The 25284-nt window shown below is 35.0% G+C and overlaps 1 protein-coding gene and 1 long non-coding RNA gene across 3 annotated transcripts in view; one reads left to right on the top strand and one right to left on the bottom strand.

The window, feature by feature from the left end:
• LOC133192070 (actin-related protein 5-like) overlaps positions 1-25284 on the top strand; it is a 99248-nt gene that overhangs the window by 20985 nt on the left and 52979 nt on the right. Inside the window, exons 4-10 of the mRNA XM_061327914.1 lie at positions 958-1069; positions 6467-6562; positions 6655-6848; positions 7349-7468; positions 16172-16270; positions 22298-22378; positions 23179-23304. Coding sequence (XP_061183898.1) covers positions 958-1069; positions 6467-6562; positions 6655-6848; positions 7349-7468; positions 16172-16270; positions 22298-22378; positions 23179-23304 — 828 coding nt within the window. The remainder of the gene's footprint in view (positions 1-957; positions 1070-6466; positions 6563-6654; positions 6849-7348; positions 7469-16171; positions 16271-22297; positions 22379-23178; positions 23305-25284) is intronic.
• The window catches only part of LOC133192086 (uncharacterized), a 427629-nt gene that overhangs the window by 356966 nt on the left and 45379 nt on the right, over positions 1-25284 (bottom strand). The gene's annotated exons all lie outside the window — the stretch shown is intronic.

Raw genomic sequence — 25284 nt, 5'->3', positions numbered from 1 at the left:
TTGTTCAAGTCTTGACCCCAGGGGTTTGGGTGGGGCCACAATGGGGCATCAAAGTTTTACATAGGAATATATAGGAAAAAAATCCTCAAAAATCTTCTTCTCAAGAACAGCAAAGCCATGTTTAGTCATATTGATATGGAAGCATCCTAAGGTTGTGTAGATTCAAGTTTGTTCAGGCTAGGGTGGGGCCACAATGCACTATCAGAGTTTTACATATGGATGTATAGGAAAAAATTCTCTAAAATCTTTTTTTCAAGATCATTAAAGCTATGTTTAGTCACATTAATATGGAAGTATTTTGAGGTAGTGTAGATTCAAATTTGTTCAAATCATGACCCTGAGGCCTAGGGTGAGGCTACATCTATAAAAATCATGACACTGGAGGGGGATGTGTGTGTCACTTTAGGGATAAAAGTTTTACATAGGAATATATTATAGAAAAAATCTGATTAAGAACAACAGGGCCATATTGACCCAGGTGAGCATTGTGGCCCATGGGCCTCTTGTTATTGAGCGTAATTGCTATGCCTCAGATATTAATGTCATATATGAAAAGAATATCTTGACAGTGTTTGAAACTCACTGCAAAATTAGCTAGCCATGCAGGGCTGACTGCTAGTAAAAGTTGTCAGCCCTGCCAAAGATCTACTAGCCCGAGAAAATAATTGTCTTTTATAAATTTGTTTTTAACATTTATGTGACTGGAACCAGGTCACAATAACTTTGAACCAGAATCTATAGACCGGTGACTTCTTCCTCTTGGCTTATTACACTTTGCTACCATTACTATTAGTTTATATGAAAGAGATTTATCACATACATGAATTTTAATGATAGAAAACTTGTCCAGCCGGGCATCAATACATGCAAATTTGTTCGCCTGCTGCAAAATTTGTGCGTCTGGGGTGGTCGGGCGCACGGTTATTTCAAACACTGATCTTGATTTTATTATTTCAGGAGCAGATCTATGATTACATATTTGCTCACCTTGGCATCAACAGTGAGGGTTGTGTCAATCACCCAATAGTAATGACAGAGGCATTGTGTAACCCAGGCTACTGTCGACAGCGTAAGCTTTGCTTAAATTTTAAAACAGTCAAATCCTCAAAATAATGCTTTATTAAGAATAGGAAATACAGTAAAACTCGGTTATAGCGAAGTTCTGGGGACCTGAGAATTTACTTCGCTATATCCGTAATTCGTTATATCCGTATAACAAATTCGTTAAAGTAAACATAGCAACTTTGCAGTATAGATTTTTTTCCTTGAAGTATGACTACCAAATGTATTTAGAGAAGTATAAAATATAAAATTTACCTTGGAGTTAAAATTTTTTCGAATGAATAGTGTTCTAAATATATATACTTACAAAGTAAATGTCAGTTCAATATTTTAAAAACTTAATTCTTTTAAAAATTCGCTATAAAAGATGTAAATTTCATTATTTTTAACTTCTAGGGGACACAGAATCAGTTCGCTTTAACCCTAAATTCATTTTATCCGAGTTCGTTATATCCGTAATATTTTACAAGGAATTGTTAAGAATTTTGCTGGGGATTGCAAAAAATTCGCTACATCTGTAAATTCGTTATATCCATGTTCGTACTAAACAAGCTTTACTGTACTCAAAATTCTTTTCATTTTTAAGGTCTATTGTCCTTCTGATAAGAAAGATAACTTCCGAAGGAATTAAATCCAAAAAAAAATATCCGAAAATTAGTTAAATCAGGTATTTTTATTTAGTCATTTACTTGATTACCAGTAAAATTCCTACATGGTAATTACACCCTTTGGCAAAAACACATCTTTCTAACAGTGATTTGTATTTTCTTTTGCTAATATATTTGTTAGGTATTTATATTTTTCTATCTTAAACATTTGCATCTAGTTTATTTTCTTGTTAAAATAATTAAAATATTTCTATTTCTTTATAAGAACTTTTAAAAAAAAGTTGTATAATTTACAACGAACTAGGCAGAGTACTTTTATAAGTAGTATATTTTTTCTTTAGGAAAAAAAAAGATAAAATTAAAGAAAGATAATTCTTACTGAGAGACTCATTTTTAGCTCACCTCAACGAAGTTGGGGGAGCTTATGTAATACCCTCGATATCAGCGTCAGCGTCCCAGGTTAAGGTTTTTGGAGCAGTTTTCTTTTCAAGTACTTTTATGGCCTATATTAGTCAGAGATGCATGGAGGATGCTTCTAGTGTGTTTCATTTTACCAGTCAAGGTTTCAGATGCTGCAATTTCAGCTAAAGAATGACCAGATTAATGTTTTTGGAGCAGGTTAAAGTTTTTGAAGCAGGTTAAAGTTTTTGGAGCAGATCTCATTTCCAAGTAACAATAAGCCCTATATTGACCAAACTTGCATGGATCATACATCTAAGGATGCACACTACTGGACTTGCTTCGGATGCTGGATCTGACCTATATTTTCTGGATGAGTGACCAGGTTAAAATTTTTTGAGCAGATCTCATTTCCAAGTAACTATAAGCCCTATATTGACCAAACTTGCATGGATGATACATCTAAAGATGAACACTACTGGACTTGCTTCGGATGCTGGATCTGACCTATATTTTCCGGATGAGTACCCAGGTTAAAGTTTTTGGAGCAGATCTTATTTCCAAGTAACTATAAGCCCTACCTTGACTAAACTTGCATGGATGATACATCTAAGGATGCACACTACTGGAGTTGCTTCAGATGCTGAATCTGACCTACATTTTCCGGATGAGTGACCAGGTCAAAGTTTTTGGAGCAGATGTCGTTTCCAATAACTATAAACCCTATGTTGACCAAACTTGCATGGATGATACATCTAAGGATTCACACTACTGGACTTGCTTCAGATGCTGGATCTGACCTAGATTTTCTGGATGAGTAACCAGGTTAAAGTTTTTGGAGCAGATGTCATTTCCAAGTAACTATAAGCCCTGTATTGACTAAACTTGCATGGATGATACATCTAAGGATGCACACTACTGGACTTGCTTCGGATGCTGGATCTGACCTACATTTTCCAGATGAGTAACCAGGTTAAAGTTTTTGGAGCAGATCTCATTTCCAAGTAACTATAAGGCCTATCTGAACCAAACTTGTATGGATGATGCATCAAGGGACGAACAATCTCAAACGTGCTTCAGATGCTGGATTTGACTTACATTTTCTGGATGAGTGACTAGTTTTAAGTTTTCAGATAAGTTTATTCCCAAGTAACTGCAAGCCCTATCAGACCAAAATTGCATAAATGTTGCATCTAGGGATGCACACTCCTAGATTATTAGTTTAGTGTGGCTTACTTAAAGACAACATTCGTTGAGGTGAGCTCTGTAATCTCTGATTACCTATGTTTTCACAAGTATTGATAAAAAAGATGGAATTCCGATTTAAAAAGCATCGCTTCATTATGTTTTCTGGTATGAATTTAATAAGTATGACAGAAAATATCATTTTTAAATATACCTTATACTTTTATTGTTGTGATAATGAATTAATGCGTCTGTTTACTGTGTCCAACTTTCTTCGTAACATGGATAGACATATATTTGATTTTGGAAAATGTAAGCCACGCTTCATATCTCAATCCCTTTTCCATTTGAATCTAATTCTTTTGTTATTGATAAAAATCAAAGTCTGAATTTTTAACTCACCTGAGCTGAAGGCTCAAGTGAGCTTTTCTGATCACATTTTGACCGGTGTCCATCTGTCCATCTAGCTGTCTTTCCATCTGTAAACTTTTCACAATTTCGACTTCTTCTAAAGAACCACTGGGTCAATTTCAACCAAGCTTGTTACAAAGTATCTTTGGGTGAAGGGGATTCAAGTTTGTTCAAATGAAGGGCCACGCCATCTTCCAAGGGGAGATAATTACAAATTTGTGAAAAATTAATGGCATCTTTTAAAAATTTTTTTCTCAAGAATTACTGGGCCAGGAAAGATGAAACTTATATGGAAACATCATCAGGCAGTGTTGATTCAAGTTTGTTCAAATCATGACTCCCGGCAGTAGGGTGGGGCTACAATGGATGATCAAAGTTTTACATAGGAATATATACAAAAATTATTTTAAAATCTTCTCAAGAACAGCAAAGCCATGATTGGTCATATTTATATGGAAGCATCCTCAGGTAGTATAGATTCAAATTTGTTCAAATCATTACCCCCAGGGGTAGGGTGGGGGCCAAAATGGATGATCCATGTTTTACATAGGAATATATAGGAAAATCTTTAAAATCTTCTGATGAAGAACAGCAAAGCCATGATTGGTCATATTTATATGGAAGCATCCTCAGGTAGAGTAGATTCCAGTTTGTTCAAATCATGACCCCCAGGGGTAGGGTGGGGCCACAATGGATGATTTAAGTTTTACATAGGAATATATAGAAAAAAATCTTTAAATTCTTCTGACGAAGAACAGCAAAGCCATGATTGGTCATATTTATATGGAAGCATCCTCGGGAAGAGTAAATGCAAGTTTGTTCAAATCATGGGTAGGTGCAAACTTATAGGGGAAAAGCTACAAAATATGTAAGCATCCTTAGTTTTTGTTCAAATCATATCCCCCAACCCCTTTTAGGTGTAGGTTGGTACCACTTATGATCTTAAACTTTTCAATACTGAACCTTTTATAGCCACAGTGCTCAGGTGAGCATTGTGGCCCACGGGCCTCTTGTTTTTTCCATGAAATTTAGAACAGAGAGACATTAGGTCTTAAGCTAGGAAATGAATACCCTATCTAAAAGTTGGAGAATTCATTTACAGTATATTGTATTACTGTTTATTTGGGTGAGGGGGTCATTAAGTTGACAGATTTGGCTCTACAAAATGTACTACAAAATTTGGCACATTTTATTTTGTTTAACCCTCTTCTATTTATTTGAAATAAATTGATATTGTTAAATTTATTGATTTTTATACCTCACACAAATGAAGTTTTTTTTTTGTTTTTTTTAGGGGTGGGGTGGGGGTGGTTTATATTGGAATCAGCATGTCCATCTGTCTGTAGACATGATTTTGTCTTGACTTGTTCTCAGAGATTATTGCATGGATTTGTCTGAAAATTTGTACACTCATTATTCACTATATGAAAATGTGCATCTGGTATTTTCATCATGATTGGATTATTTTTCTGCATTTTACAGGTGTTTTTTTTTTAATTAGTCATTTTGGGTTCATGTACCGTAATAATTATACTCACCTATAAGTTGGTCCGCCTATAAGTCGGTTGTATTTTTTAATCTTAAATTAGAGGGATTGACCTGTTAAAATACCAATCTTTTTATAACTTGCGTATAAGTCGGATACATAGTTTTGGACCAAAGTTTAACTCTCAAAAAACTGACTTATAGGCAAGTATTTACAGTAGGTCTGAGACATAGAATCTAGAAGCAAGTCGGTACATCTGTACAAAAATGTGAATAGCAGCTTAAAACTAATTATTAAAACTAAAAAAATCGCCAAGTATCAAAAAAAGTTTTTTTGGTAGGTAGTCCCTACAAATTCAAGAGTCATGCAGTAACCTTATTTAAAAATGTTGCATCAAGGTTAGACAGTTCTTTTTTTTCATTATATAATAAAAGCTTTGTAACAAAATAAAAAAATCTTTGTTTTCAACATAATGACATAAATATGCATTTTCTATTACAATACAAACTCAGGGTGCATTACATTGCAGATAGTGTAAATCCATTTGTCCCTTGGGAGTAATGAGTGGACATGAATCCAGTTAAAATCCAGTTAAAGATTAATTAATGAGTTCAGTGTGGGAAGTTGTTAGAGCATCTCTGATTTAGCAGGTGTTATCTACATCTGTATATCTCCTGGGAATTAGGCAGAAGAATAAAAGATATCGGTTCTCTAACTCTCTGAATTGTAATTTATAATTTCTGTCAAATTAAAGTACTTAGTTACTGGATGACCAGCTTTTATTTTTAAAATGAATTTGGTTTAAAGTTATCAAGATTAATTTGATATAGTATAATATGATTTTTTTTTTTTGCAGAGTGCCATGTATCACAAACATGACAGATAATTGCAATTTATTTTTTTTCCCCAGTCTTATAAAAAACAATGTAATTACATGTATTTGTATTTATGTTTTATAAGGCTAGTACATGTATAATGAGCAAAATAAATCTTCACTCTAAATGTTTAAACAAATTGTGAACACCTCTTAGATCCATAAAACTTTAGTGACTTAATTGGTACCTTTTCTGAAAAACCCAGTGGGGGGTATTTGTCTATTTTGGATAGTTCTAGTTATAAATGCATTGGTAAATCTTTATAAACCATAGCCCAAAATCATACCCCCACCTAGCTATAGTATGTCCTAGCTATACAGTATATTTCTGCTTTATTGCCATCACACCATCTGATTAAGTAGCATAATTTAAATTATAAGCAACACATTATCAAAACTGTGCAGTTTAAAATTGTGCATGATTTTATGTATTTTTTAAAGAAATGTCTGAGTTGCTGTTTGAGTGTTACCATGTTCCATCTGTGGCCTATGGGGTGGATTCACTGTTCAGTCTATATAATAACCAGGACATTACGGGTACTGTATCTAAAACTGTAGCATTAAGAGAATATTATTTATATGCATGAAAAATCCCTGACAATATATGGTCATGTTGATGTGTTTTATAGACCAGACACACTCTCTAATCTTGGGCTGTGGTTATCAGACCACTTCTCTCATCCCCATTGTGGGAGGGAGGATATACTCTGCCCATTGCCGTCGGATCAATATGGGTGGGGCACAGCTTGATGCATTCATGCAGAGACTCCTTCAGCTTAAGTACCCAGGTCACATGGCAGCCATCACCCTGAGCAGAGCAGAGGTCAGAAATATCATATGGTTGCGAGAAGTTTAAGGCACAAATAGTAATTGTAATTATAAAGATGAAAGTTATAGCAATGGACAAGTTGTTTTACACTTAATTAGTAAAGTTAACTTTTTCTGTAATATTACTATAAACCCACTTTTATTTGTGACAACTTTTATTGGCAATTTATCACCATTTTGAAATCCCCCTGTGATTATTCAATTTTTATGATTAAGAAAACATTCTGCTTGAATACAAAATGAATTATATATTGGCTGTGAGAAACATTTTCATTTAAAAGAAGGATGTGAAATTAAGATTTTTTCACACGTGAATAAAAGCTTCTTTGTCATAAAAAAATTTAACATTATGTATAATTGTATAATTATTTTAAGCATAAAAAAACATAATGGAATCAACTCTCTTATAAAGATGTTAGAGTTATTAAGTTTTCACTGTATACAGTGTAGCTGGATTCATTTTCACATTAAAACTCAATCAATTGTCTTTTTTAGGAGCTAGTTAGAGACCATTGTTACATGGCAGAAGATTATATTAAAGAATTAGAGGATTGGACTGACAATGATTATTACGAGAACAATGTTACCAAGATACAACTACCATATAATGCTGCAGTTCGTACTCTTGCATTTTTTGAATGAAACTCTGTTCTAAAAAATAGCATGTTCTAGTGGTCATAAAGATAAACGAGGTATTCTACAGCTAAAGCTATTTTTAGCTAACCTGAGCCGAAGGCTCAAGTGAGCTTTTCTGATCGAAATTTGTCCGTTTTCTGTTGACGTAAACTTTTCACATTTTCATCTTCTTCTCAAGAACCACTTGGCCAATTTCAACGAAACTGGCTACAAAGTATCCTTAGGTAAAGGGGATTCAAATTTGTTCAAATGAAGGGCCATGCCTTCTTCCAAGGGGAGATAATTATGATTTTCTGAAAAATTAATGGCATAATTTAAAAGTCTTCTCAAGAACCACTGTGCTTGAAAATATGAAACTTAAGTTATATGGAATCATTGTAAGGTAGTGTAGATTCAAGTTTATTCAAACCATGACCCCTGGGGGTAGGGTGGGGCCACAATAGGAGATCATAGTTTTACATAGGAAAAATCTTCTCAAGAACAGCAAAGCCATGATTGTTCATATTTATATGGAAGCACCCTTGGGTAGTGTAGATTCAAGTTTGTTCAAATTATTACCCCCGGGGGTAGGGATTACATAGGAAAAATCTTTAAAATTCCTTACAAGAACAGGAAAGCCATGATTGGTCATAATAATATTAAAGCAGCCTCAGGTAATTTAGATTTAAATTTCTTCAAATCATTACCTTCTAGGAGAATAGAGAGGCCATAATGGGGGATCATAGTTATACAAAGCAATATAAAGGATATTTCAAATCAAATTTTCATCTTAAGAACAGCAAAGCCATCATTGGTCATATTTATTCAAAAGCATCCTTAAGAAATGTAGATTCAAGTTTATTCAAATCATGAACCCCCTTTCCAAACCACTTTTCTATTAAAACCTTTCAATACTGAACTGATTTCTGCTTTTTCCTAGCCAAAGTGCTCAGGTGTGGATGTGGCCCATGGGCCTCTTGTCTAGATGTTGTTTTGGCTCATTTTCCCCTTGTATTAGGTCACCAGAATCTTATAGGTGACATTGCTAGCCAGTTTTATTTATCTCTTGTTCATTTTAATGTGTTTTTGAACTTTTTAGCTCACCTGAGCTGAAAGCTCTCTTTCAAGGGGAGATAATTAGGAATTACTGAAAAAATAATGGCATCATTTAAAAATCTTCTTCTCAAGAACCACAGGGCCAGGAAAGATGAAACTCATGTGAAAGCATCCTTAGGTAGTGTACATTCAAGTTTGTTCAAATCATGACCCCCGGGATTAGGGCGGGGCTGCAATGGAGGATCAAAGTTTTATATAGAAATATATAGGAAAAATCTTTAAAAATCTTCTTCTCAAGAACAGCAAAGCCATGATGAGTCATATTTATATGGAAGCATCCTGAGGTAGGGTAGATTCAAGTTTGTTCAAATCATGACCCCCGGGGGTAGGGCGGGGCCACAATGGAGGATCAAAGTTTTACATAGAAATATATAGGAAAAATCTTTAAAAATCTTCTTCTCAAGAACAGCAAAGCCATGATGAGTCATATTTATATGGAAGCATCCTGAGGTAGTGTAGATTCAAATTTGTTCAAATCATGACCCCCGGGATTAGGGCGGGGCTGCAATGGAGGATCAAAGTTTTACATAGAAATATATAGGAAAAATCTTTAAAAATCTTCTTCTCAAGAACAGCAAAGCCATGATGAGTCATATTTATATGGAAGCATCCTGAGGTAGTGTAGATTCAAATTTGTTCAAATCTTGACCCCCGGGGTAGGGCGGGGCCACAATGGAGGATCAAAATTTTACATAGAAATATATAGGAAAAATCTTTAAAAATCTTCTTCTCAAGAACAGCAAAGCCATGATGAGGCATATTTATATGGAAGCATCCTGAGGTAGGGTAGATTCAAGTTTGTTCAAACCATGACCCCCGGGGGTAGGGCGGGGCCGCAATGGAGGATCAAAGTTTTACATAGAAATATATAGGAAAAATCTTTAAAAATCTTCTTCTCAAGAACAGCAAGCCATGATGAGTCATATTTATATGGAAGCATCCTCAGGTAGTGTAGATTCAAGTTTGTTCAAACCATGACCCCCGGGGGTAGGGCGGGGCCACAATGGAGGATAGGTTTTGCATAGAAATATAAAGGAAAATATCTTCTTCTGAAGAACTGCAAACCATGATTAGTCATTTTGATATGGAAGCATCCTCAGGTAGTGTAGATTCAATTTTGTTCAAATGATGACCCCCAGGGGTAGGGTGGGGCCCAATGGGGGAAGGAAAGTTTTACATAAGAACATATAGAAAAAATATTTCTTCTCAAGAACAGCAAGCCATGATGAGTCATATTTATATGGAAGCATCCTCAGGTAGTGTAGATTCAAGTTTGTTCAAACCATGACCCCCGGGGGTAGGGCGGAGCCACAATGGAGGATCAAAGTTTTACATAGAAATATAAAGGAAAATTTCTTCTGATGAAGAACAGAAAAGCTATGTTTAGTCATATTGATATGGAAGCATCCTCAGGTAGTGAAGATTCAATTTTGTTCAAATGATGACCCCCAGGGGTAGGATGGGGCCCAATGGGGGATGGAAAGTTTTACATAAGAACATATAGAAAAAATATTTCTTCTCAAGAACAGAAAAGCTATGTTTAGTCATATTGATATGGAAGCATCCTCAGGTAGTGTAGATTCAAGTTTGTTCAAATGATGACCCCTGGGATAGGGAGGAGCCACAATGAGGGATCAAATTTTTACAAAGGAATATATGAGAATTTTTTTTAAAAAATCTTCTCAAGTACAACAAAGCCATTTGTTATATTGACATGGAAGCATCATCAGGTAGTTTAAAATTCAAACCCCCCCCCCCCCCCCCCCCCCCGGTCTTTTCAATACTGAACTGATTGTGCTTTTGCCTAGCCAATGTGCTCAGGTGAGCGATGTGGCCCATGGGCCTCTTGTTTTGTATATTTATCTTTTGTTAAATTTCTTGAAGCAATTTAACCAACATGCTTAGTTTTCTTACTATCATCCTTAAGCCTTAGGTAAAGGACATTCATTTTTCCCCCAAATAAAAGAAGATACCTGATTTTGAAAGTAGCTAATGAAGAAACAGAGAAATTGGATTTGTGTGAATTTAAAGTCCTTTCAAGAAAAAATGTGTTAGACAGCAAATGTAAAACTTTATTCAAATTATGCCTCATAGACTGGAATGGGGTCAAAAAAGGATGACGTTTTGGAAATTGAATTTTAAAATAGTATGTTGAAAATTTCAGAGCACAAACTGTCAAATGATTATGTATACTGGTGCATTGTTAAAAAGAGTACATATGATTTGTTCTAATATGGTAACATTAGACAGAATCAAGCATACATATTGGTTCTAGAGTTTAACAGAATTTTACTGGATAACATCTATAAAACACTTCCTATCTAAGGTCTACATTATTTTAAATTAAAGTGCAGGCATTCCCATATACTGGTGGATATCATTTATTTCCAAATCATTGCTTCTGAGAGAAGAGTAAGGTCAGAAAAGAAATCCAAGGCTACCAAAGAGTTACACAGTATAAAAAGAGTTCTTACTGTACAGAACTTTTATTTTAAGTTTTTCTTCAAATTGTGTTACAAATTATGCACTTGGGACTTGTTAAACTATATTTAAATTTCATTAAGGAGGCTGGGGGGTCAACAAATTAACCACAAATTAACCACCAGATTTAACTCAATTTTTTAGATATATCTTAAGCTGTCAACTATCATTTGGCAAAGAAAAATTTCAAAAATTTTAGTTTTAAAATTTGATCATTTTCTATATCTTCATATGGAGCTCTTCTTCTAAAGGAGATCAATATAGTCTAAAAATGGCCACAACCCCCCAGCCTCTTTAAATTAAAAAAAAAAAAAAATGAAACAGGGTAATCTTTAAAATTTGTTTGGTTGCCCTCTCCCGACCGACTGGCTAAAAATGGCCCCACTCAAAACTTTTCTTAGGTCACCTGAGTCACTCAGGTGACCTATTGCTATCCGTTTTTGTCTGTCATTGTGCAATTTGCGTTAACATTTGAACATTTTTAGCTTCTTCTCTGTAACCGCTTAACCAATTTCAACCAAATTTGGCATATAGCATCTTTGGGTAAAGGGGAACAAAAATTGTGAATTTCTTGATCCCTGCCCCCCCACCCTTTGGGGCCTGAGGGGTGGGGCTAAAACCACCAAAATTAATGCAGTCTTTAAAAATCTTCTTCTTTACTCCTGGACATCAAGCAGTCAAACTGTTGGCATGATTGTAATAAGCATTGAGCCCTCTACCAAAATTGTGAAATTCATGGCCCCAGGGTCAGGGGTTCTGGTGCTAGGGTGGGGCTATATAGATCATATAGTGAAAGTGCATTATTTCTTTGAAAATCTTCTTCTCTGCTCCTGGGTATTAAATAAACTAACTAAGTACATAGTTATGATGAGCAAGAGTGTCTCTTCCAAAATTGTGAATTTCATGTCCCCAGGGTCAGGGGTTCTGGTGTTAGGGCGTGGCTCTATTGATTATATAGTGGAAATGCATTAATTCTTTGAAAATCTTCTTCTCTGCTCCTGGGTATTAAATAAACTAACTAGGTGCATAGTTATGATGAACAAGAGTCCCTCTTCCAAAATTGTGAATTTCATGGCCCCAGGGTCAGGGGTTCTAGTGTTAGGGTGGGGCTCTATTGATTATATAGTGAAAATGCATTAATTCTTTGAAAATCTTCTTCTCTGCTCCTGTGTATTAAATAAACTATTTAAGAACATAGTTATGGTGAAAATGGCTGCCTTTTCAGAAATTATGAATTTCATGGCCCCAGGGTCAGGGGTTCAGGTGTTAGGGTGGGGCTCCATTGATTATATAGTAAAATTTCATTAAAATTGCATAAATTCATTGAAAATCTTCTTCTCTGCTCTTGGGTTTTAAAAAAACTAACTTAGTGCATAGTTATGACGAACATGGTTGCCTCTTCCAAAATTGTGAATTTCATGGCCCTTGGCTCAGGGGTTCTGGTGATTATATAGGGAAAATGCATAAATTCTTTCAAAATTTTCTTCTCTGCTCCTGGGTATTTTTCAAACAAAGGAAGTGCATGGTTATGATAAGGAAGAATGCCTCCTCCAAGATTGTGAAATTCATGGCCCCAGGGTCAGGGGTTCTGGTGAAGGGGAGGGGGCTCTATTGGTTATATAGTGAAAATGCATAATTTCTTTCGAAATATTTTTTTTCTACTACTGGTTATAAAGCAAAGAAACAAGTGTATAATTATGATGAGCAAGGGTGCTTATTCCAGAATCGTGAGCTTATGGCCAATGGGCAGTTGTTCTGGTGTAAGGATGGGGCTTTATTTATTTAATAATATAGTGAAAATGCATTTCTTTGAAAATTTTCTATGCTTCTTGGCATATCTGGGGCAAACAGAGAAAAGTTTTAATATGCAGGGGTATTTTTACCAGAATTTTGAACACCTGGACCATTTAATCAAGTGTTCTGGTCCTGACCAGTGCTCTTTTAACTTGTATTCTGCTGAGCAAAGTTATTCCCCTTTGCCATTCACCTTTGATAATAAATCACTGTAAATAATGTATTTGAATGCTTAATAGAATAAGAGAATTATGCAAGAATATTTATTGTATAATACAAAAAGTACTTTCATAGTTTTAATGATCAGGTGACTTGGAAGTAATAGATGAATAAATTTGAGACAAAAATAACTTACCTTTTTTAAATGTTCTTCAAAGGCTAAGAGAGACCAATGTGAGAAGTAATAATATGAGTTAAAAAATAGACAGTTTCTTAATAGTCTGCATGGTAATAGTGATAAATGGGGAACAGATTAGATACTAGACCAATTATGTTGTTGATGCAAATCTTTCTATTTTTCTTGCTTTTGGGCAACAAAGCTTCATTTATCAGTTTATGGATTCTCTAAATTGTTGTATTGTACTCAGGTGACCATTAAGGCCCTTGGGCCTCTTGTTTAACTTCAAAGAACAATTATTTTTTAATGCATTTGGGGGTGAAATTTTGAAAATTCAGCATTGATTTTAAAATTTTCTGTGAAAAAAATTTTTTCCCACCTACCTACCAACCCAGATTTTTGGTGTGTTCCCGTTTTGCACACATTTGATAATTAGGTATAGAACAATAGGTGTGAAATGTGTTTTGACAACAATTATAGTCTGATTTCTGGTTAGGTCTACCTGTATTTTACCTATGCTTATAAATATTTATTTAATGTATGTAATAGTTTTTAGCTCACCTGAGCTGAAAGCTCAAGTGAGCTTTTCTGATCACCCGTTGTCCGTCATCCGTCCGTCCGTCCGTCCGTCCATCCGTCTGTAAACTTTTCACATTTTCAACTTCTTCTCAAGAACCACTGGGCCAATTTTAACCAAACTTGGTACAAAGCATCCTTGGGTGAAGGGGAGTTTAAATTGTTAAAATGAAGGGCCAAGCCCCCTTCAAAGGGGAGATAATCAAGAAAAGACAAAAATTGGGTGGGATCTTTAAAAAATCTTCTTCTCAAGAACCACTGGGCCAGAAAAGCTGAAACTTACGTGGAAGCATCCTGGGGTAGTGTAGATTCTAAATTGTTCAAATCATGACCCCCGGGGGTAGGGCGGGGCCACAACAGGGAATCCAAGTTTTACATTGAAATATGTAGAAAAAATCTTTAAAAATTTTCTTCTCAAGAACCACTGGGCCAGAAAAGCTGAAACTTATGTGGAAGCATCCTGGGGTAGTGTAGATTCTAAATTGTTCAAATCATGACCCCCGAGGGTAGGGCGGGGCCACAATAGAGAATCCAAGTTTTACATTGAAATATGTAGAAAATATCTTTAAAAATCTTTTTGTCAAGAACCACTGGGCCAGAAAAGCTGAAACTTATGTGGAAGCATCCTGGGATAGTGTAGATTCTAAATTGTTCAAATCATGACCCCCGGGGGTAGGGCGGGGCCACAATAGGGAATCCAAGTTTTACATTGAAATATGCAGAAAATATCTTTAAAAATCTTCTTGTCAAGAACCACTGGGCCAGAAAAGCTGAAACTTATGTGGAATTAACCTGGAATAGTGTAGATTCTAAATTGTTCAAATCATGACCCCCGAGGGTAGGGCGGGGCCACAATAGAGAATCCAAGTTTTACATTGAAATATGTAGAAAATATTTTTAAAAATCTTTCCTCAAGAACCACTGGGCCAGAATATCTGAATCTTATGTGGAAGCATCCTGGGATAGTGTAGATTCTAAATTGTTCAAATCATGACCCCCGGGGGTAGGGCGGGGCCACAATAGGGAATCCAAGTTTTACATTGAAATATGTAGTAAAAGACTTAAAAAATCTTCTCCTCAAGAACCACTGGGCCAGAAAAGCTGAAATTTATGTGGAAGCATCCTTGGGAAGTGTAGATTCTAAATTGATCAAATCGTGACCCCCAGGGGTAGGGTGGGGCCACAATAGAGAATCCAAGTTTTACATTAATATATATAGATATGTAGGAAAAATCTTCTTCTCAAGAACCACTGGGTCAGAATAGCTGAAACTTATGTGGAAGCATCCTGGGGTAGTGTAGATTCTAAAGTGATCAAATCGTGACCCCCGGGGGTAGGGTGGGGCCACAATAGGGAATCCAAGTTTTACATTGATATATATAGGAAAAATCTTCTTCTCAAGATCCACTGGGCCAGAATATCTGAAACTTATGTGGAAGCATCCTGGGGTAGTGTAGATTCTAAATTGATCAAATCGTGACCCCCTGGGAGTAGGGCGTGGCCACAATAGGGAATCCAAGCTTTACATTGAAATATGAAGGCAAAATCTTCTTCTCAAGAACCACTGGGCCAGAAAAGCTGAAACTTACATGGAAGCATCCTGGGGTAGTGTAGATTCTAAATTGTTCATATCATGACCCCGGGGGTAGGGCGGGGCCACAATAGGTATTACAAGGTAGGAAATTAGGTGAAGAACAGCAGGGCCAAAGTTACTCAGGTGAGCGATGTGGCCCATGGGCCTCTTGTTATTGGAAAAGTGGGGATTTATTAATTATTTTATTCAATATTAATTATTATATCTAGAAAATATATCTGCCAGTTCTTCAAAAATAAATAATTTTAAAGCTGACAAATCATATATTCACTGATTACTATTCACGATTAATTATTTAGTAAAAATTTCTATTTTATTATTCAAGTAAAGAAATAAATAAAAACAAAATGCACATATATATATTTTTTTTTAATTTCGTATTTTATTTTCCTACTCTCTCCCTATAGGTTCACCTCTTTCCTATTTACTGTATGATACAGACTATACCAATTAAGTAATTATCTCACCTGGACAAATTCACGTTTTGCACACATTTTTTGTATGCCTGAAATTCAAATGTGTGCAAAACGGGAACAAGCCCAGATTTTTCAGTCTGAGTTGAGAGAGGGTATTAAACATTATTTTAAAAGTTGGTCTAGAGTTTTTTTTTTTTAAGTTCTGTATGATAACCTGGCCACTCAAACAAAAAATTATTTAAAGTATGATGTATCTATTATACCGGTATATTTGCAAGAAAATAGTCTTTTCATGTTGAATCGGATTATATTTAGTCATTCTTTTAATTAAAACCATGATTATTGAATAATGCAGGGGATTCTGTTAAAAAACTATTGCTTTCTGATAGGTAAGTGGGAGTCAACTGACAGCTGATCAGTTAAAGGAAAGGAGAGAACAGCAAATCCGTCGACTGAAAGAATCAAATGCCAAAAGAAGACTAGAAAAGGTAAGTACTGTTGAATCATTTTAATTCAAGGGGGTCAATGTTCATGGTATAACCAAAAGTTTACTGATTTGTGGGGGTGTAAATTCATGGGTACTTGTTATATACTAGTTGACAAAGTATTTGTTAGTGGGGATGTAATTTTGTGGGTTAGGGTCACCATGACTTCCAAGACTCTAGTGAAGCTAAGGGTTCAAACTTAAATAAGATTCTTTTGTTTTTGTATCAACAGTATTTTATAATAAAAGAAGGCTGAATTTATTTTTAAGAACATTCTGTCTTGATTTAATTATTTGTAAGACCAGATCAAAATTTAACTAGATAATGTGGAATCATTAAAATTTGTGGAGACTTATTTTGAAAGATTGCACAAATTTTACAGGTTCATAGGGATGTAATTTACTGTATTTACCTTTGTTTACAAAGGAAAGATAACTCTGAAAAGTTTGTATGTTTTAAATGATTTCCCTTTCATGAGAGAAACTTCTTTGGTTGCGATATGTCAACAAGGTATGTGTAATTAAAAGATTGAGAAAATCAGTGACATAATTTTTTTTATTTCTGTCACCTGTGTGTGCTTTGTAGATGTACTTTACGAATACAAGGCTACCAAAATGTTAAAAATAAGTGGATGATGACCAGGACTAAGAAAATGTAAATATCGATCTGAAAACATCTATATTAAAAATTATTATTTGCTTATTGGGTAATTAATGTAGGTCGCGGGTTTGCAGGCCTTTTAAAAGTGTCCGAAAACATACCATGGAAATTAGTTATATGATTCATCTACCTTTGTCTTACATTCTCTGAAAATTTGATAAAATTTGCATTGTTTTTATGTTATTTTAAAAATCCCAAAGATGCCATTGTTGTAGTAACATTTTCGACGTAATTGTATTGAATTATATAGGAAAAACGTCGATTTCGGCTCGTTTTCAGGCAAGATTTTGTTTAAAAAAATATCATTAACTTTTAAATGGTGCAGACGAAATTGTTCCCCTCTTTGGTATCTTAAAATAAAATTGATTTGAAATAAATCGATGTGAAAAAATTAATATGTCTTCGGGTTTGTTTCCTCGTAATTTAAATGTAGATAATTGCTTTTATATCGCAAAATTTAACATTTTTAAGAACTACGTCATAAATTATCGCGACGTCACGCTTGATGTCATGAATATCGATCCGGTATACAGAGCAGAAAAACAAAATATTTTTTAATTCACGTCTATCTGCTTTCATATGACCCACGAATCGTATCATAATAATTCAATAGCAATGAAATGATTATTAGATATGTTTCTCTTCTAATATTCTTTGTACGTCTCAGTGAAAATTATCTCAAGGGACGTAAAACGACAATCAGTCCTTTAGTTTTCTTCTTTCAATGTATTTTCTTTATGTGTTGTTTTCTTACCGTTTCTTTTCTTTTCTTTTCTTTTTGTTTTGTTTTCTTTTCTTTTTCATAGATAAGTATCCTACATTTGGCTGTGTATTTTTCAGCGTGCTGGCGGAAAATGGTTATCCTCTTATTCAAGTATACATATGAAATGTTTTTATTTAGAACATTCAGAAGTGAGCTCATAGCTACAATAACTTCTTTATGAATGAATTTCCGCCAAATATCGTCCCGGCTAAATATATTGTATTTTCAGTATATATTTTTAAAAAATGTTTTTATTTATTTTTAGCTTGAATACTGTTCGTTATCTCCATATATTTCATTTCACATACAGACAGGAGATAACTCAAAAAAATCTAACTTGATTTTATGATTATACGTATAAGAATAGAAAAAAAAAAACCAAACGAACAAGACATTTTTAGAGGGGTAAATGGGATGAGAATCTAAAAATTAATTTTATCGTAAGGCATTACTTACACATGCACTTGGGGTATTGCCTTTCCCCTCCCCCCTTTCAATTTTTTTTCTTTTTAAATCTGGGGTCGAGTCACCCTTTTCCTGTATTTGAATTCTAATATGTACTATATGTTATCAATAATGTAACCCTTTTGTCTCTATAAGCTGTTTTTAAATATATCGTTTTGACGACTGATACATAAAAATGTCCCCTTCCATTTTTTCATTTTAAATCTTGGGTCCAGTCACCCTTTTCCAATTTTTGAATTCTAATATGTACTATATGTCATCAATAATGTAACCCTTTTGTCTCTCTAAGCTGTTTTTAGCTCACCTGAGCTGAAAGCTCAAGTGAGCTTTTCTGATCACCCGTTGTCCGTCGTCCGTCCGTCCGTCCGTCTGTCCGTCCATCTGTCTGTCCGTCTGTCTGTAAACTTTTCACATTTTTGACTTCTTCTCAAGAACCACTGGGCCAATTTTAACCAAACTTGGTACTAAGCATCCTTGAGTGAATGGGAGTTTAAATTGTTAAAATGAAGGGCCAGGTCCCGTTCAAAGGGGAGATAATCAAGAAAATACAAAAATTGGGTGGGGTCATTAAAAAATCTTCTTCTCAAGAACCACTGGGCCAGAAAAGCTGAAACTTACGTGGAAGCATCCTGGGGTAGTGCAGCTTCTAAATTGTTCAAATCATGACCCCTGGGTTGGGCCAGAAAGGCCGAAACTTATTTGGAAGCATCCTTGGGTAGTGTAGATTTTAAATTTTTCAAATCATGACCCCTGGGGGTAGGGCGGGCCACAATAGGGAATCCAAGTTTTACATTGAAATATGTAGTAAAAATCTTTAAAAATCTTCTTCTCAAGAACCACTGGGTCAGAAGAGCTGAAACTTATTTGGAAGCATCCTTGGGTAGTGTAGATTTTAAATTGTTCAAATCGTGACCCCCGGGGGTAGGGCGGGGCCACAATAGGGAATCCAAGTTTCACATTGAAATGTGTAGGAAAAATTTTTAAAAATCTTCTTCTCAAGAACCATTGGGCCAGAAAAGCTGCAAATAATGTGGAAGCATTCTGGGGTAGTGTAGATTTTAAATTGTTCAAATCATGACCCCTGGGGGTAGGGCGGGGCCACAATAGGGAATCCAAGTTTTACATTGAAATATGCAGAAAAAATCACTAAAAATCTTCTTCTCAAGAACCATTTGGCCAGAAAGGCTGAAACTTATGTGGAAGCATCCTGGGGTACCTAGTGTAGATTCTAATTATTCAAATCATGACCCTTGGGGGTAGGGCGGGGCCACAATAAGCACTACAAGGGGGGGGGGGGAGAAATCACATGAAAAACAGCAAGGCCAAAGTTACTCAGGTGAGCGCTGTGGCCCATGGGCCTCTTGTTAAATATATTGTTTTTTTTCGACTGATATAGATTTTCTCCTTGTTTAACTCACTTCTTAAACTTAAACTTCGCATGATTATCTATCTAAAGCATAAGAAAACATGAAATATGCAGACATCAATAATTTTTTTTTACACATTCTTCTTCCTTTTCATATTTCCATTTAATTTTCATGTGCCCCCGATTAGTAAATATTTCAATTAAATCACCCGCATTTAAGGGCATCTTTACAGCCTAAGGGTAAATTGTCAGTATTAGAATACAAAAATAGGAAAAAGGTGACTCGACCCCGGATTTTAAGAGAAAAAAATGGAAAGGGGGAATCCATATCCCAAGTGCATGTGTTTACTTACAGGAGGTCAGTGTCGCTCAAAAAATGTATTAGTTTATGTTTCATAGTACGTTAGCAGTTTTTAATTTGTGATAAACCTTTAGATATATTTTTAAAATGTCCTTTTTAAAAATAAAGGTTAAACTTTTAATGTAATAGGTGTATTTGCGATTGTTTATATAATGATTTCTTTATTAATTAAACAAACTGTTAATTCAAATATGTTCAAAGGAAAAGAGGTCAGTTGAAACTTGTGCCCATATCGTTTCGCGATACCATGTGATATCTAATTAATCGCAATTTCGCGAACCTTTCCGACAAGCCGAAAATTCCGAGCTCTCCGGGATGCAATTTATAACACATAATGAAGCGCTTTCTAATACTTCCAGTGTTGGATTCTAATCGTAATAACCCTTCATTATATTTTATAACTTCAGTTTGTTCTATAAATAATATAACAATAAACTACTATTTCCAACAAAAGTTATATCTAAATATTGTATCGACTATTCAAATCGTAAAAAGTCTTCATTATTTGTGATTAGTTGTGCCTTAAATAATATAACAATAAAATACCAATTCCAACAAAAGTTATAGCTAGATAATGATGTACTGAAATTTCTTTTTCATTGTGACGTCATAATCAAATGTGCACAAGAAAGTCACCCAAACCATATAAATTGTGTACCCAGTTTTAATGACGTCAGCAAACCTGCGACCTACGTTAATACCCATACTTGAAACAATCTGATCATGAACGGCTTTCACAAAGGGACAACTGTAGTTGCATAATTATGATCAGGACTAGAACAGCTAACAAATATTTATAAAAACTGCATACAAGTACATAATCCACATAAAATGTTTGAAAATTCCATTGAATACATATTCATCTTTTCTAATTTGACTAATTACCGGTTAAAGTTATAGGAGCAAGTCCATTCCCAAGTAACTATAAGCCCTACCTGGACCAAGCTTGCATAGATGATGCATCTAGGGATGGACACTACCATACTTGCTTCGGATGCTGGATCTGACCTAGATTTTTCAGATGAGTGACCAGGTTAAAGTTTTTTGAGAAGGTCCATTCCCAAGTAACTATAAGCCCTACATGGACAAAACTTGCATGGATGATGTATCTAGGGATGAGCACTACCACAATTGCTTCGGATGCTGGATCTGACCTAGAATTTCCTGATGAGTGACCAGGTTAAAGTTTTTGGAGCAGGTCTATTCCCAGTTAACTATAAGCCCTACCTTGACCAAACTTGCATGGATGATGCATCCAAGGATGGACACTACCACACCAGCTTCGGATGTGGGATATGACCTAGATTTTCCAGATGAGTGACCAGGTTAAAGTTTTTGGAGTAGGTCCATTCCCAAGTAAATATAAGCCTTACTTTGACCAAACTTGCTTCGATGATGCGTCTAGGGATGGACACTACTTGCTTTGGATGCTGGATCTGACCTAGATTTTCCAGATGAGTGACCAGGTTAAAATTTTGGAGCAGGTCCGTTCCCAAGTAACTATAAGCCCTACCTAGACCAAACTTTCATGGATGATGCATCAAGGGATTTACACTAACCAACCTGCATCCTCGCAAGCCAGGGGTCCTTAGTCAACACGTTGCCGTTGGACCCCTGGCATATTTCATTCAATATTCGTGGGCTTGCTTCTCTCATTGAGAAGCACCAATCAAATTAAAGCTTTCATAAATAGTTAGACAAGGATTCAGTTGACACCTCAAATGCACGTGTTACAAGTTGTTTATCATAGAATGGCTTAATGTGATTGGTTGAGAGATAAGAATTTGTAATTTTTCCAAAAGACGTCGCTACAGTCAGTCCACAAATATTGAATGAAATATGCCAGGGGTCCAACGGCAATGTGTTGACTCAGGACCCCTGGCTTGCGAGGATGACCTGCTTCGGATGCTGAATCGGACTTAGATTTTCCACATAGGTGAATTTTAGCCATATTTTAACCAAATGAGCATGGATGATGTATCTAGGGATGGACACTTCCAGACTTGCTTTGGATTCTGAATCTGACCTACATTTGCCAGATGAGTGACCAGGGTAATTTTTTGGAGTAGCTATACAATATTATGGCCTGTTATGATTAAACTTGCATAGATGGTGCATCTAAGGATGAAAACTTCCAGACCTGCTTTGAATGTTTGAACTGACCAAAATTTTCTTGATTAGTAAACAGGTTAAAAGTTTTTTGAGCAGGTCTATTTCAAAGTAACTATAAGTCCTACTTAAACCAAAGTTGCATGGATATTGATCTTGGGATGTACTACAAAAATGTAACTAGAAAAAAAAAATATGATGTGAAATTTGCCTTACCTATAGATAACATTCGTCGAGGTGAGCTTCGTAATATTTGATTACCTATGTTTTCTTTATTGGCTGTATCTGAACATTATTATTGAACAGGTTCAGATAGAAGAAGAAAAGTTAATGGAACTTATCAGTGTTCAGGAGCTTCTAGAAGATGAAGATGATGAAGCATTCAATGTATGTATAAATAGACAAGGGTGTATCAATAATGTGACAAATAAGACAAAGAATTCCAATTATACAAACCAAATAGAAATATGTATTAAGGACGACGGACCTAATTCAAAATTTCACGCCACTGTGCAGAAAACCGCGCATATGCCTTGAATCATATTGACTTAATTATGTATTGCAAAAGATAAAAAAATACACATTTTTAATTATTTTAAAGATATTCAAACATATCCTCTCAATTCAAAAATATTGTAAATATTTCGATTTATATTTCTTTGTTGATTTTATAAATAAATGATTTATTCAGCCAAGGTATTTTCATTGAAAATTTCCCCAAAATGTGCCCTATACCTGAGTTTGACATGCCCCCCTGAAAAATCTAAGCCAATGACCCATTTATTTTTTGGCATAATTTGCTGGTAAATTGTCTTGTTAACATTGTCCTTTAATGTGAATAAAAATTCTATTGCAGAATTTTTTTTCAATGATCACTCTTATACTCTACACTAGCAATTTCCCATTACTTCCTATAGTAATTATTGATTTCCATTGCCAACTTTTGAAATGCTCCCCATTAAAAATATACATCGATGACCATATGATTTTTTTTTTTATTGATTTTAACTCGCCAAAAGTCACATTACCTCATATTAAAATTTGAATAAAAAATCTATTGCAGAAATGAATTAGGTCCGTCGTTGTTAATTTGTGATCATGCTTGTCAATAAATTAAGTGTTTATTTATTTCACCTGTCTTAAAACCAATCACATGAAGTTTCCTTAGTCTAAGATTGTATTCACAGAGGGCCCTTTCCTCACTACCATTTGAGACAGCTGAAGAATTACAGGTGGAGATCACCAAATTAACAATGTCTATACAGAGAATGAAAGCTAAAATCAAAGGTGTCAATCTTCCTTTTGATGAAGAGGTAATATCACACTCCTTTTTTGTTTCAAAACAGTTGAACTTCAGTATCTTAATTATTGAGATCTTGAACACCATTGATATGTCCAGTGAGTTGAAATTGCTAACCACTTTCTTCTCTATGTATTTTTGACTTTAGTATCTTGAATTCTCTGATATCTCAAGGATTTTTTTCTTGGTGCTATTGACTATTGTCATTTATTGTATCTCCTGCTTGAAAATTGCAGGGTTTGTAGTGATGGGGGTGTCCAACTGTACTTCTATCTGTCCGTTACACTTATGGCTAACCATCCCTTATCTGCAACTCCTCTTACACCAATGAATGAAACTTAACTTATTAGACTAGAGTTTTAGATATTTATGCTTATTAAATCATCCATTTAAATTTCTTTGCTAAAAAATTAATATTTTTAGTGTTTCAGTGATTCAAAATTTGAATTTCTCACTATATATGCATAATTTGATAACCAGTATTATTATACCTCTACTGTTTTTACTCTATATAAAATTAATACCATAAAACTGTCTATTTTCCCGAGAAGATACTATTTCCCCCATCTGAGGACTACTCCCTGAAAAATCAGAGCTACTCCCTGGGACTACTCCCTCATGAATATTTATTATTAATTTAAACCAATTAAAATGAACAGTGGGCGGAGCGTTCAAGGAATCTCGAGTCCGTGACGTAATGTTATTAGCAATGTAACTATGACGTCAAAACATTTTGACATGCGATGTCAAAATCATACTGGAATTTCTAAACATAAAGAGGACAACGATAATCCTTCGAAATGTCAGTGAAATTATTATTATTTTTTTTAATAATTTTATTTTTTCCATTTTGATGCATTATATATTTAACAAAATTGGAATCACATGCATTTTTGATTATTTATATAAATGCCTCTATATTGTTTTAAAAATGTCTAAGTCTCTAGTTAATAAATCTCCTTTGTTTGTTTCGGTATAATAAAACAGTTATGGAATGGGTACTCGGGAAATAGCAAATTTATGGTTACCCTCGGCAGGAAACTATTTCCCTCAGCTGCTTCGCCGCCTCGGGAAATAGTTTCCTCCCCCGGGGAACCATAAATTTGCTATTTCCCTCATACCCATTCCATAACTGTATACTATGTGCCTTTGCTCTGATGTAATTGTCAATTCTGACCAAGCAAAGTTTCAACTTTGCTTTCAAAATGGCTCAATTATTGCATCTATTAAACCTGTTAGATATTAAAAGTAATAAATGGGTTATTGACAGTGTTTGTACGGTGTAATTTGTGGCATTTTGGATGCACAATTTAAAACAAAGGAAGATTAAGGAAAATTTTTCTTTACATTCATTAGACTTGGGCAGGCAAAAAATCATGAAAATAGTCTTTTTTAAGCTAGCTCACCTGAGCCGAAGGCTAAAGTGAGTTTTTATATCCCACGCAACAAGTTGCGTGAGGTATAATGTTTTTGACCTGTCCGTCCGTCAGTCAGTCATTGTGTCGGTCAGTCAGTCCGTCAGTCCTGTTTTTTTGTCAGTGCAACTCCTCATAAACCGCTGCACAGAACTTCATCAAACTTTGCAGATATTTAGCACACAATGTGAAGATGTGCATATTACCAGGAAATTCTGATTCCTTTATTTTTCTGGGAATTTCGGCATTTTTCAACTTAGATTTTTGGCCATATCTTGAATATAGAAATGAACAGTTTGTCAGTGCAACTCCTCTTAAACCGCTGCACAGAATTTGGTTAAACTTTGCACATATTTAGTACACAATGTGTAGATGTGCATATTACCAGGAAATTCCGATTCCATTATTTTTCTGGGAATTTCGGCACTTTTAAACTGAGATCTTTGGCCATATCTTGAATATAGAGATGAAGATTGTTAGTGCAACTCTTCTTAAACCGCTGCACAGAATTTCGTCAAACTTTGCAGATATTTAGTACACAGTGTGTAGATGTGCATATTACCAGGAAATTCCAATTC

Source organism: Saccostrea echinata, unplaced genomic scaffold, assembly GCF_033153115.1.
Source record: "Saccostrea echinata isolate AGI-Se365-2 ecotype Australia unplaced genomic scaffold, CSIRO_AGI_Sech_v1 ptg000025l, whole genome shotgun sequence".
Taxonomy (NCBI): domain Eukaryota; kingdom Metazoa; phylum Mollusca; class Bivalvia; order Ostreida; family Ostreidae; genus Saccostrea; species Saccostrea echinata.
Note: the sequence above shows the minus strand (reverse complement) of the source record. Positions and strands in the feature narration are given on the sequence as shown.